General features: G+C 38.0%; 2 protein-coding genes across 2 annotated transcripts; one reads left to right on the top strand and one right to left on the bottom strand.

Annotated features, from left to right (window-relative positions):
• Nucleotides 1–473: 473 nt before the first annotated feature.
• LOC112452275 lies at nucleotides 474–12,750 on the top strand. Its single transcript, XM_025012396.1, has 4 exons — nucleotides 474–832; nucleotides 894–1,164; nucleotides 1,256–1,607; nucleotides 12,642–12,750. Exons 1-4 carry the CDS (start codon nucleotides 479–481, stop codon nucleotides 12,652–12,654), a joined length of 990 nt encoding a protein of 329 aa, XP_024868164.1. The 5' UTR covers nucleotides 474–478; the 3' UTR covers nucleotides 12,655–12,750.
• On the bottom strand, nucleotides 2,488–4,044 carry LOC112452274. Its single transcript, XM_025012395.1, has 2 exons — nucleotides 3,580–4,044; nucleotides 2,488–3,508 (listed from the first exon to the last, which is right to left on the bottom strand). Exons 1-2 carry the CDS (start codon nucleotides 3,644–3,646, stop codon nucleotides 2,523–2,525), a joined length of 1,053 nt encoding a protein of 350 aa, XP_024868163.1. The 5' UTR covers nucleotides 3,647–4,044; the 3' UTR covers nucleotides 2,488–2,522.
• Nucleotides 12,751–13,690: the final 940 nt, after the last annotated feature.

The following is a 13,690-nucleotide window of genomic DNA, read 5'->3' as shown; positions in this document are numbered from 1 at the left end:
TAGACATCGAATTCAACGTATTATTACACCTGGACACCGAAAACTATGAAGCGCATTATCTGGATCTTGTCATCGGCAACCTGGGACATGTGGACATCGAATTAAAGGTATTAATACACGTAGACACCGAAAACTACGGAGCGCACTATCTGGACCTCGTCATCGGCAACCTGGGATACCTAGACATCGAATTCAAGCTTGATTCATAAGAATCAACTTAAAAATTCCCTAGCGGCACTTTCTGCCAAGCGTAGAGAACCTTCTTTTCCGGCAGCGGTGGTAATACGATGTAAGGGTACGAAATCTCTCCAGATAAACATGAAGCAATTGACTCAATATATATTATATAAGTATAATAAGTATATACCTAATAGGGTCCTCCACGATTTTTCGTTTTTTATTTTAAATTAAAGTTTTGATAGTAAAAACAACTATTACAATAACAAAAGTAATTAAAAATCGTTAAATAATTTTTTTAATGAGTTTGAAAATTGCGATTGATTTAAACGCCCAATTTTTCGCGCGCCTTGATGGCGTCGTCGATGTGACGTCATTATTCAGTAAACAGGTTAGATCGAGTAGACAGTTTGTATTGAAAGCATCAAAAATGACTGAAAATGCAGATTACGTACAAGATCCAGTAAAAAAACGCAATTACAAGTGGTGCTTTGTTCCCTTGTGTAAGAGTAAAACCATTTCTACGCCTTTAAAAATTTTTGTATCGGTGCCAAAAGGAGATATTAGGAAGAAATGGTTCGAAATCGCAAGACGGAATGATGCTTCATCGATATCGCTTAGCACCAGCTTGTTTTGCTGTCAAGATCATTTCCATGTAAGTTAAACTTTGTGAATAGATATATTTAACAAAACGTAATCGTGACATTCCGTTATAGTTGCAAGAAGATATAGAAAATTATACGAGAGTACGACTCGATCCAAATGCATCTGTACGACTGAAGAAAGGTGCACTACCTCGGATATTTAACTGTCAACCTGATAGACAACGTGCTCATGTGAAACCGACGCGTCCAGTAGCTCTGAAGCGCCAGAAAATAGAAACCTTAAACGAAATCCTACAAACTGAAACAGTAATTGATAGTAGCATGGAATGTGAATCCACAGAACCTATTACAATCGAGTCGTTGCATATTGACACCAACATTGGTAATTCAAGTAATATTAAAATGATTATTGAGCATATAATTTTCATTGAGTTAAACTATGTATAAATAAGATATTAATCATTCATCCACAGATGATTTTTCAACTACTCAACATCAGGTGGCTGCTGTTGAAATCGATTGGAGCAATGATGCAACACCAAAATGCAAGAATGTTGGTATTCAAGTAAAAATGCGTGACCATAAGACAATGCGTAGCAAGTATGTACAAAACGTGCCAGTGATGCAAGATGCTTCATGTTCGACGAAAAAACTCGTAAGCCAGCAAAAAACTGAGAATGTAATTGCATCATCTGAGTCAACATCGGCCAACACGAATGTGACAAGTACTCTCAATGATACACTGGATGATTGCGATGATGAATATCTACCATCTGAGGAAACAAGCGAAGAGGCAGTGAAGCAGAATATATTGGAGCAGAGGAGGTTAGCGAGGAATATAAAAATGACGACCATTCAAAATAAACCGAAAATGTACTTGGGTATTCCGGACAATGCCTTCTTTTTTATACAGCTTTTAAGCAAAAAAACGGGAATTAGTATAGAGGAAATTTGCTTAACGGTCACTAAAATTAAATTAAACGATACATTCGCAAGAATTGGAGATGATTTTGGAGTTAGTGCTAGTAACGCGAGTGCTGTTTTTAGAAGAACTCTCCCTATTGTAGCACATTATTTAAAACAATTAATAGTTTGGCCTTCAAAACAATCCATCAAATCGAATCTGCCTTTGCCATTTCGTGCTCGGTACAGTCATGTACAATCTATAATAGATTGTTTAGAAATTGAAATTCAGAAGCCTAGCAGTGCGATTAATCAAAGTGTTACGTGGTCTGAATACAAAAAATGTAATACAATAAAATACTTAATATCAATGTCACCGGATGGAACTATTAATTTTATATCAGAAGGTTTTTGTGGGAGGACATCCGATGCTGCGATCGTAGAACTCAGCCAGTATTTAAATGAGCTACCAAAAAACTGTGCAGTCATGGCTGATCGAGGTTTCAAAAACATTGAACATCTATTACAAAAAAAAGGATGTATTTTAATTCGACCGCCTAGTGTTTCGAGTAATTCAAAACCGACGAAGGAGGAAGTGATAGAGACTCGGCGTATCGCTAGCTTAAGAATTCATGTAGAAAGAGTTATTAGAAGAATAAGAGAATTTAATATTTTAAAGCCTCATTCTACCATTCATCATGATACAATAAACACCGTAGATGATATAATTATTGTGGCTGCAGGTTTAATTAATATTCAGTTACCACTTATAGCACAATAAATATTGAAAATATTTGCACGTTTATTAATTTTTTATAATAACCCTTCGCTTACATTCTACTTTGCTACTCCATTGAGAAGCAACGGAAAAACATTTTGTTTCCAAAAAGTCATGGCATTATTTATCATTTCCATTACGAATTGTTCGTCATAATTGACACAAATTACCATAATGCTTTGTGAAGTTTCAAAATCATGTTTTGCCATACAAAAATAACCTATTTTCACGTTTTGCATAAACATCTGCAACTGAATTTGAGCAAAATATTTATTGCCTATCTGATTGTCTTTCGTGATATACCTCTCCTCAGATTTTAAACTAAACGGACATTTTATTTCAACAACAAAGTTTTCGGCTACTGCATCAGGAGAAGCACCGATGACAGGAAAATTTGGATTTAACAGTAATCCACTACGGTGTAATGTAATTTGAAGACTTCTCTCCAATATCTTCACTACTTCCTGTTCCAAGCGTCTGCCTCGTTCCATGGCATCAGTATCTCTTATTTTGAATGCACCAATTATTTGCTCAACTAATGATCCTTGTGGTGTCTTGCAATGCGATACTTCGTATATCCGAGATGCAGTTATTCTCCCGTATCTTAATTCCTTCCATAATGTGGATTCACTTTGATGAATGGTATCCTTTGCAACTTCTTTGCATGATTCTATATTTATTTCGGAGCTTGCAAAGTTCAAAAAACTATCGGCATCTTTACACGTAGAGGTATTATAAAATTTTAACATTAATGAGTGCATCGATAAATCTCTATAAGATTTTACACGGACAAAATGCCTTGACAGTTGGCAGTCAAAATTTCTTTTTTCCATTTCTTGCAATACAGTCTGTAAGAAGCTAGTACTGTTTGGAAGAACTGGAGTTTGTTTTGATGGTAGCAAATCTTTTGCTTTCATGCTTCTTACATTAGCTCCAACTTGTGCCAATCGAGGTTTCTTCCAATAGCAGACCGTCGCTGTCGGTTCAGGCTCTTCGCTTCGACGGTGAACCCACATAAGGAAAGCGATGGCATGCTTACAACTACCTTAAATCACATAGAATTGCACAGTTAATATACACAATTAACGTTTTCTTTACTGCGTTAATTATAATTACCTTCTGAAGCTGCGCAGTCTTCGCACCTAATATATTCGACCCTCTCAGTTTTCTCGTTGACTAGCATCGATACAGCATACGCCTTATTGTTCACTCTGTGCTCAGGACAAACCTTTCCTCTGATATGGCATAAGCTTTTTTCCCGTCTCAATTCCACATATCCAACCGCTGGATCGCCGTAGTTTTCACCTTCAGCTCTACCAAAGTGTACATCGACAAGATGACAAGAGTGTATTAAAGGTTATGTCATGTATATGTTGTATATAATACTCAAATTACTTTGATATATCGTTAATAACACTTTGATATATCGTTTCATACTGTATCTTGTATCTGTCTATAAATTTTACTATTTATTTCCTGTTATTGCAAGTTTTTAAAAATATACTTACTTCTTAGCTTTTACACCACGAGTTTCTGCGATATTAAACACATCACTTTCAGCAAAAAAATCAGAAACCATTAATACTGTTACTTTGGGTAAGTTATCCGACTGTGCTTTAACAAATCCTGTGTTATTTTTTTTGCCACATTGCAACAAAACAATCGGTAAATACGTAAATACATAAAATACCGTATAGCAAAAATTTGAAATTACTGAATAATGACGTCACACGCGGTCTCAATCAATCACAGCGCGTTTTATCCCCTCTTTTTTTATATATATAAGCAGTTTTAATAATTTATATTAAAAAATTACATTGTTAATATCGTTCTAAAGTCGTTCCATTCAATTTGAACAAATATAAGGTTCATGAAAATAATTTTTTTAAATAACTTATTTTTTACAAATTGGACCCTATTTGCCTAAATAGAAATCTTCCTCCTGACCGATAAGTCTATCGACCTAATTTCGAAATACGCGCGCGATATCGAAACTGGCGATACCTGCGCCGCCAGCGGCGAAAAAGTGAAAGTGACGTTTCTCTGATAGATATGTCGCGGCGTTAGGAGGAGGAGGAGGAGGAGTAACTTAAAAATAAATTTTCATATTTGGACTTTGCGTCGCAATATCTCCGCTCGTAGGGCACGTAGCGGAATATTATAAGAGAAACCCCTCCCTAATTGGACCCCAAGCTATCGATCAAGCCTACTTAGAACTTGATCCGTTCACTCGTTATCGAGATCTCAACATCTCGGGTACTCGCAACCCGTCGCGTCGCGTAAAAGAGTCACGGTCGGTCTCGCTCCGCGTGTACTTGGCGCGAGACACTACCGTGTCTCTTGATAGATAAGATTGTTTTATTATATAGTGATGCTAATTAACAAATCGCTAATGGCTACGATTTTTCGCTGAATTCAATAGGCAGAAAATACAAATAAATTGCACTTATTTTCACAGTCATGCATAAATAAGCTTCTTGTACATACTATTTAACATATTATCATAAAACCCAGGTAGCACATACACGTTTCAGAAATGTTTTACAAGCGTTTTTCCGAAACGTTTTATAACCGATTTTTAGAAACGTTTCTCATGAGTAAAAATGTACATTCAAAAAACGTTCAATGAAATGTTTTTTTTCCGATAAAATAACGTTTAAAAACTTATTATAGAAACGTTTTGTTTTAATAATAAAAACATTTTCGATAAAGACATTTAAAATTCCTACTTTTTACGTCTATTGAACGTGTTTATGACGTCTTTGAGACATCCCTGGTAAAAGTTACCGTTAGAAACGGATAGAACGTGCATTCTATCCGTTTCTGACTGTTTTACTATGCGTTTCTTTCCTTGCAATTACGGATAGAAACAGATGAAAAGTGTTGCAGATTCTATAAGCCTGTGTACGCAAAGACGGTAGGAAAGGTTAACTGCATCTAACTGATTCCTAACGGAACGGAACTTATCCGAATTTATGCGCAAACGTAATTACGAATCCTATCCGTTTCTATACGCAACCAGTTTTAAATGTCTATCGGCATCTGATTGCAAAACCAGGCAGGATATCTATCTGCATTTGCATGCAATTATGATTTGCCCGCTCTATCCGTTTCTAACTGCAAATGCATATTATTCATTTCTTATTACTGCAAATACATGTACTGTGACGACAACGACGATGTCCGCCCGGTCTCGCCAGCCGGGCCGGAGCGCGCCGTTGCTTTTCTTTATTAAAGGCCCCTAAAGCTGTCTATAATTATTTTTCCGGGATCGCGATAATTCTCTCCGAAACCCTGATGGTAGCTCGACTGAATTTTGTTGGGCGCCAGGTGCGATTCCTCACACCACGATATACGCATCGCAGTTTTCTCAGGCGTGAGTTTCGTCGATTAATCGCGGGTGGAAGAGGAGAGATAGCGTGGCGCAATTAACACACTCGAATCACAGGTCCATAACAAGAAAATAATATATTTAAGGCAGTGGAACGGTAAACACAGGTAAACATGCCAGAGAATTTTAAGCGTCGTACAGCAGGTCCAAGCGGGCGCGGAAAGTTACGCCACGGGTGCCACAGGCACGTCCTCGCCAAGTGGTGTAGCGATCCCGCTCGATTTCGCTCTAATATTTCCCGACATAAGTCATATGGAATCCACCCTTACTCTCGCGGCATCGCTCTACGTACGATTACTCCCTCCCTGAATCTCGCGGTACGCGCGACTTATTTTTACGCGGAGGGGCCGCTTCCCCTCGCTGGAACGCAGTTCACTTACAATTAACATTTACTTACAACTAACACAAGATAACCGAACGAGTCATACGCAACGCTAACGGCTTCGGTGCCGACTTCTTATGTACACGAAACGCCGGTGGCCTTAAATTACACGCGCACGAGGCCACTTTACAAAGCCGGAATGGCCGCCCCGCTCACGCGCGTGGGCGAGCCCCGAATCGACCGCGGATCGCACGATCACGCGAGTCCCGAATTCCTCGCGAATCTCCTGATTACGCGATTCCCGAAACGACCGCGAACCTCCCGGTTACGCGAGTCCCAAAAAACGTGGCTACGGAGACGCCCCGTGTCACAGCGCGATCACGTGAGGCTCACGCCGGACTCGTCCCGCTACGCAACACGACACGGTTCACAACGACGATTACGATTTACGAACATAATCACCCAGACAATAAGGACGCGTTCTGACTGCCGGCGGCCGCGACTTCTCGCCCCCGATATGGGCACCCGCGTTGCGTTATATAGTCGCTGATATAGTTGCTGGTAATATCTAACGAAATCCTGTTCGCTCTAACAGCAATGTTGAAGAAAAAATTCAACTCCTATCTGAAACAGGCAGGAATCGTATCCGTATAGTTACAGACAGATTCCTATAGATTGGCATTGCATACAGATGCAGATGGATGCGGTATCTGCAATTACGGATACACCGTCAGCATCTTATGCGTACAGACTGCGGATAGAAACATACAGGATTCGTATTCGTAGTTGCAGATAAATTCCTGTAGGTCGACATTGCGTACAGATGCAGATGGATGCGGTATCCGCAATTACGGATAGATACCGTCAGCATCTGATGCGTACTAGAATGCGGACAGAAACAGACAGGATTCGTATCCGTAGTTGCAGACAAATTCCTATAGGTCGACATTGCGTACAGATGCAGATGGATGCGGTATCCGCAATTACGGATAGATATACCGTCAGCATCTGATGCGTACAGAATGCGGACAAAAACAGACAAGTTTTTCTATTGCAAAAGCTTATAGATGCTGTATGCCAATAGATTTCCATTAGATACAGTTATACGTCGTTACATTTTCTGTCTGTATTTGCAGATACAATAGTGCTGCTTACAGAAACGGATAGGGCTAGAATTTTCTTTTCAAGCTTACAGTTACAGAGGATAGGATTCCGTTACATATCGTCAGAAATTCTATCTGTTTCTAACTGTTTCTAACGGTAATTTTTGCCAGGTATGCGTGAGAATGTTCTAGAAGTTTTATACATATACCATCTATGACGCCTTTTTCGAAGAAATTCCTGAACTGGTGCACATTCGTACAATAAGTTAAAGTGAAACAAAATATACTTGTCTCACTCTAACTTAATTGAATTACTGATATGTGCATCAGTTCAGGAAGTTCTTCAAAACGGAACACACGTATAAATGTTTTTTCAATGGCTACGTTTAGCAGAACGTTTATTTTGCAACTGTTGGAAGTTTTCTAAGCTCAGATTTGTCTGATGACAAATAGATTAAGACCGGTAGGACAAAATTAATTTAAGTAAATAAGTGGATATATGTGCATGGATAAAATAATTTATTTTATGCAATAATTAGTGCAATATAAATTTAAATGTTTCAAAAAAGGCTATTAAAGTTATTATATATATATTGTGACGTTGCGGTTTCGCCGCGGCGTGGCAGCGCTCCGCCGCCGTCACAAGGCGCGGATTGCGCGCCCGAGGACGGCTCACGAATCAACCTTCGATCTCCAGGGGCGTATTAAAGTGCGATTCAAATATTCATTATTGTTTTTTTTTTTTCTTGCGATATTGCGTGGCGCCTCACCCCGTCGAGTTGGAGTTCCAACGCCACACTGAAGATGACGAGGAGTACCAGGAGAGCCGGATGATAAACGGAATCACAAGGACCGAAAGCGAGATGTCGAGGGCGAGGAGCCCGAGTTACGAGGACCGCTACTAAGCGAGGGACGACGTGAGACGCGCGCGCTGCGCGCCAGCAACGGCAGGCGAACCTGTGCATCGCAGGGGCCCGGCGCCGGGCCTGTCTGCAGTCCTCCGAGGCCAGACGGACTCTGGGGGTGGATGGCCACCGCCCCCGAGTCGAGCCAGAGGACACCGCGGGAGTCATCGCCTTGCCTACTACAACGGGGAAACCTGGAAGGACCCCGCGAGCGCGAAGGGCACGTTCGAACGCCCCGCCGAATCCACGGTCGATAACCCTGCTAGCGGCTCCCACACGAGCTTGCGAGCTCATCGCCAATTGGTCCGCTTATCGCGCGGAAGGGTCGCGCATGTCCCGCTAGGGGCGTTAGATCGACGCCTCTATCGAGCGCACTTCCGCGATCATTCTTGAGCCACCCTCGGGACGACACGCACGGCTTTCTTGAGCGCTTCTCGACCGACTCTTGCTGCGCACTTGGTGCCTGATTCTCTCGCGACGGCTTTTGGTGACGGCGGAGAGGACAACCCCGACCGAGGAAGTATCTTACCGGTGAGGTTGCCTCGTAATAGACGGTAGTAATGTAAGCCACGACACCGCCCTCCGGGCCACGCTCTCGCCTAAAGTACTCGCGTAATTGAGATCTCGTAATTTTGCATCTGCGATCGAGAGCGAGAGCGAAGGGCTTTGGAATGGTCTCGTGGCCAGTGAATAGTACTCATCGAGTGAAAGTCCTGGAGATCGCGATAGATATCTCGATTCGGTAATTCGCGAACATTCTTACGGTATCTGTGGTCGCGATCGCGTATTACCCGGCGGTGCGTCACGCGCGACTCTCGTGATCGTAGTTTATTCGTCGAGAATGATTCTTTTGCGTTACGCCGTTTCCGTAATCTCGTGTGCTTGCGGTCAAATTCGCGTTTTCCTCGTGTAGATATTTTCCCCTGCGTAGATTTAGTTGTACATGGCGTTAGTATGTAAGTTCGTCATCTCTTGCGTTAGATTTAGTTTATTTCGCGTTAGTCTGTAAGTCCGTCAAGACATTATTGCGTTGTGTAGTCTCGCTCTGGCTTAGCGCTATTCTCCTCGGAGAATACTCTTTCTTTCGCGTTGAATTAAGTACTCTTTTGCGTAGGGCGTATGTCCCGTAAAAATTCGTTAGATTGAGTACGATATTCTTCTCGCGCTGATGATTTCCTCGGCGCGATAAAACCTAAATATTTCGCGTTATCTGTCGCGTTCGGGCTTGATTATTGGCCCGTCGTTGTGTTATATTGCGTCTCGTATTTCGGGGATACTCTCTCCTGGCGACAGCATTCTGAACAATCGCGATCCTGCGTACTTTCTGGAGTAAACTTGGCGTCTGAGATCGCGTGAAAATTTGACTTGTTTTCGGAGTTATTATTTTCCTGGTTGTAACGATTTTTGATTTATTCTTTCACGCTCACGATTATTCACGTCTATATGATTTCGCTTTTGTGAGAGGTGAATCAACGGTTCTTTAATTTATTAGAGCAATCTCGTGAGCTTATTGTTTTTTTTTCTTGGCAATAAATGTTAATCTCTTTTGTTATTAATTGTTTGAGTTCGTAATTTCTGTGTCGCCCGTCACAATTCGCGCTGCCCTATATCACCTTCGTCCCTGAGTAATACGCCGAGCTGGTCGATTTCTCGCACGCCGTTTAATTACGATAAACGTTTCGATAATTTGTGATAAATTTCGCGTTAGTGGACGCGGGATACCGCGTCTGGCGCCCAACACTCACGTTCGCGTTAGAAATTTGGTTCGTGCGAGAGATCCGTCGGAGAGGCCTGACATCCTACTCTCCCGCAACTCCCTTTTGATCCGGCTTTGCGCCCGAACGGGTAAAAAGTCGTGACAATATATATATAAATCTATATATATATAAATAAATCATTTTATCCATGCACATATATCCACTTATTTACTTAAATTAATTTTGTCCTACTGGTCTTAATCTATTTGTCATCGGACAAATCTGAGCTTAGAAAACTTCCAACAGTTGCAAAACGTTCTGCTGAACGTGGTCATTGAAAGAACATTTATACGTGTGTTCCGTTTTGAAGAACTTCCTGAAGTGGTGCACATCAGTAATACAATTAAATTAGAGTGAGACAAGTATATTTTGTTTCACTTTAACTTATTGCACAAATGTGCACCAGTTATTTCAGTCATTTATGCTTTCCAATACTCAAAATAGCTGCTATATTTTTCAAACTTTTTTGTTTATAACTTGTTTATAACTTTTTAATAAACATAATGACCGCCGCGGCGGCTAAAACCTTCTGAAGGTCACTCAGGAGGGTGACCTTGACAACATATGTCAAGGTCAAAGTAATCCGAGCTGTGTTAGTTATTGTAAATAATTACCAGTATTATTAAAAGAAGGTATTGGTATTGAATTTGACGATAATCGATAAAAGCGTTCTTTCTTTATAAAATTTTGAATTTTTTGAGAAATGTCCGTGGTTGCTCTAACTTCCACCAATTTTGAGCTATCGGGCTATTTATAATTTTATTAAATTGTTTAGTCTTTTCTACCCCTATTTCATATATAATTCTTGAAGATTTGATAAATAAATCTTATCAAATCAATAAATTTTATCTCAATAACACTGATGCTGCTCATACAAAAAATGATGCTTTTGATACAACATAATTTTTTTTGTCCGTGTACAGATCGCTACCATTGTTCCTATTTTATTTCGCTCATAAAGCTTCCTCTATGAGGAAGCCAAACTAATAAATACTAATAAATATGCATCAAATAAAATACAAGTTTCCTCATAAGAGGAGCTTTGTGAGCAAAATAAAATAGGAGTAATGGTAGCGATCTGTAATGATGAGGAAGTAATGTGCAAGTTTCTAAATTGTTTTGTAATTTGTTCTAACTATTCAGTATATAAGCAATTTGCCTGCAGTATGACAACAAATTGGCAGCAGATTTGCTTAGATATCACAAGAGATCCGAAATCATACGTGTCCGAATTCTGATGCGGACAATATAATCACATCGGTAGAGTCTGCGATATAATCACAACAGAATTCATCAATCTGTCATTTTGCAAACATTTAAATTTTACTTTTATATGTACTTTTAAATTAGAATTTTATATAAAGAAATTATAGAATTATAGAAGTAATGTTATATAGTGTGTTTTGTTTTAATTTCCCCAGGCAAACATCTCGAAAAATATGAAAAATACGGCAAAACATTTCGGACAAATGTTATAGGATATCAAGGGAGACAGATGATGAAAATATGGATTGATCTTTTCAATGCCAGGTCAATGTAATCGCTGTTTTCTTAAATGGAATTCCCCATTTTTATTGCATATTCTTGTAGCTCTGGTCGAGCCGTTTTCAAAGCACACTTTACCTTAATACTTTTATACGTAGAAATAAAAGAAATCGATTGTTTTAAAAAAAGAAACAGAAAAAATTATTTTAAAAAATTTGATTACATTTTGTGAACGCATTCAATTTTACAAAATTGCAAATGTAAAAATTAATATTATTATTCGATTCCTTTCATTATTCTACGTATAAAAGTATCAAGGTAAAGTCATCAAAAAGTGAATACGAGATAATTCATATTTTATATTAAAAGTATCATGACAAAATATAAAATATCTCAGGAAATTCTTAATAAAAGATAGCTTTATTATATTGTTTTGAAAACGTCTCAACAAGGGCTACAAAAATATATTACAATAAAAATGAAGGATTTCATTTAAGAAAACATCGATCACATTGTTCTGTCATTGAAAAGATCACGCAAGCTCAAGTCCATATTTTTATCATCTGTCCCCCTTGATATCCTACTTTTGTCTGAAACGTTTTTCTGTATCTTCCATATTTTCTGAGATATTTGCCTGGTAAAATTAAAACAAAACACACTGTATATCATATTTGTAAAATTTATTCGAAGATATAGTGAAGATACGGCTAAAATTGAATAATGTAGTAACAAAGCAATAAATTGTTATCATTTTTTTTACCTATTTATCTCTAATAATGATATATAGGTTCTCGAATAGCCAAATCTGTCGAGAACAAATTTTGTTCTCGAAAGTGTACTACACATTTTGTCGATAGAAAATGTCAGCAAAAATAATATAGAATCTGCTAACAGAATATAATGACAGATTGACTGCAAAAACTAAACAGAATCTGCTGTTTCATACTTAAATGATGTATTTTATTTATAAATGTTTATGAAATGATAAATTCTGTTCGGTTTCTGCCGACAATTTGCTGTCAGATTATATCAGCAGGTCGTACCGGCAAAACACGAGTTTCATGCGGACCCAGATAGTACCGGATCTGTTGTAATACCTAAGCGAATCTACCAATTTATTATCTTACTGTGGGCAGTTGGCTTACTAGGTTATTTCTAACATTATATTAGTAGGTAATTTTTTGAAAAAGAAATGAATACCAATGTACTTTTCAGGATGGTATTCTGATTGAAAATATGCATGATGTTCCTTATATTAAACAAAAAGATATATCGCCGGAAGTTACAACTATGATGACTAGAATTTGCACAGAAATTAGAAAAATCACGCCACAAAATATTACGTGTGGCATTCAGGTATACAAGTTCGGCGTTGTTAAACAATTGTTAAAATCTTTCCATCTTGTTTTCTATTTGTTTTGAATTCGTCGATTTATTTGACGATAAGTTTGAACAATCATATTAAATTTATCGATGTCAAACATGTTGACTTGTGTCGATTTCACATTTTTTTCTTAATTGCATAAAACTTTATATTAAATCATAAAATTAAATTATAAAATTTTTGTATGTATTTTTTTTTGTAAGATTAGTTATATTATTAAGTTTATCTAATTTATTAGTGGCAATTTTATTTTTTAATTTTGTTTTATTTAATGTATTTATACTATAAAAAATATTTAATAGAATTTTTTGAGCATATAATGAATTTTTGAGCGTAACAAATTTTTAGTAACATAAAATGTATGGAATTATTTATTAATATTAATACTATTTCTTAATGCTTTTAATGTTTTTCAATCATTGTATTAATATTAAATTTGATGATAAATTAGTGATTATAAATTATATATATACTTAATACAGTAGTATGTTTAAATAAATTGTTATTATGGAATCAGTCGAGTATCACTTTTTGTAGATTCTCGCAGGATGCAACAAGGAAGCGATCGCGGTTGCCAAAGCTGCAGGATTGCAATTTATTAGGGCTGAAGGATTTGTCTTCTCCCATGTGGCTGATGAAGGCTTTATTGATTCAAATGCTGGAACTTTATTAAGATACAGAAGGCAAATCGACGCAGACAACGTTCTCGTTTTCGTTGACGTAAAAAAAAAACATAGGTATAAGATTTTGAAACAATTTAAATGTCTTTCTTTTCCCTTTCTTTCTTCTCTCTGTCCTCTCCTCTGTTTTTCGCAAGTTTGAAAAGAAAAAAGAAAAAACAAATTTTTTACTTATAAAAAAGAATCACAAATGGAATTTT

Source organism: Temnothorax curvispinosus, unplaced genomic scaffold (assembly GCF_003070985.1).
Source record: "Temnothorax curvispinosus isolate PA1 unplaced genomic scaffold, ASM307098v1 QBEX01003172.1, whole genome shotgun sequence".
NCBI lineage: Eukaryota > Metazoa > Arthropoda > Insecta > Hymenoptera > Formicidae > Temnothorax > Temnothorax curvispinosus.
The sequence above is the reverse complement of the archived record's forward strand: the minus strand, read 5'-3'. Positions and strand labels throughout refer to the sequence as shown.

Bases quoted from the DNA above. Each gene is read 5' to 3' on its own strand.
- LOC112452274 (XM_025012395.1), bottom strand. From the start codon at position 3,646: ATGCTAGTCAACGAGAAAACTGAGAGGGTCGAATATATTAGGTGCGAA. The intron at 3,509-3,579 runs GTAATTATAATT...ATGTGATTTAAG, and splicing joins AGACTGCGCAGCTTCAGAAG to GTAGTTGTAAGCATGCCATC.
- LOC112452275 (XM_025012396.1), top strand. From the start codon at position 479: ATGAGTTTGAAAATTGCGATTGATTTAAACGCCCAATTTTTCGCGCGC. The intron at 833-893 runs GTAAGTTAAACT...ATTCCGTTATAG, and splicing joins GCTGTCAAGATCATTTCCAT to TTGCAAGAAGATATAGAAAA. The intron at 1,165-1,255 runs GTAATTCAAGTA...ATTCATCCACAG, and splicing joins GCATATTGACACCAACATTG to ATGATTTTTCAACTACTCAA.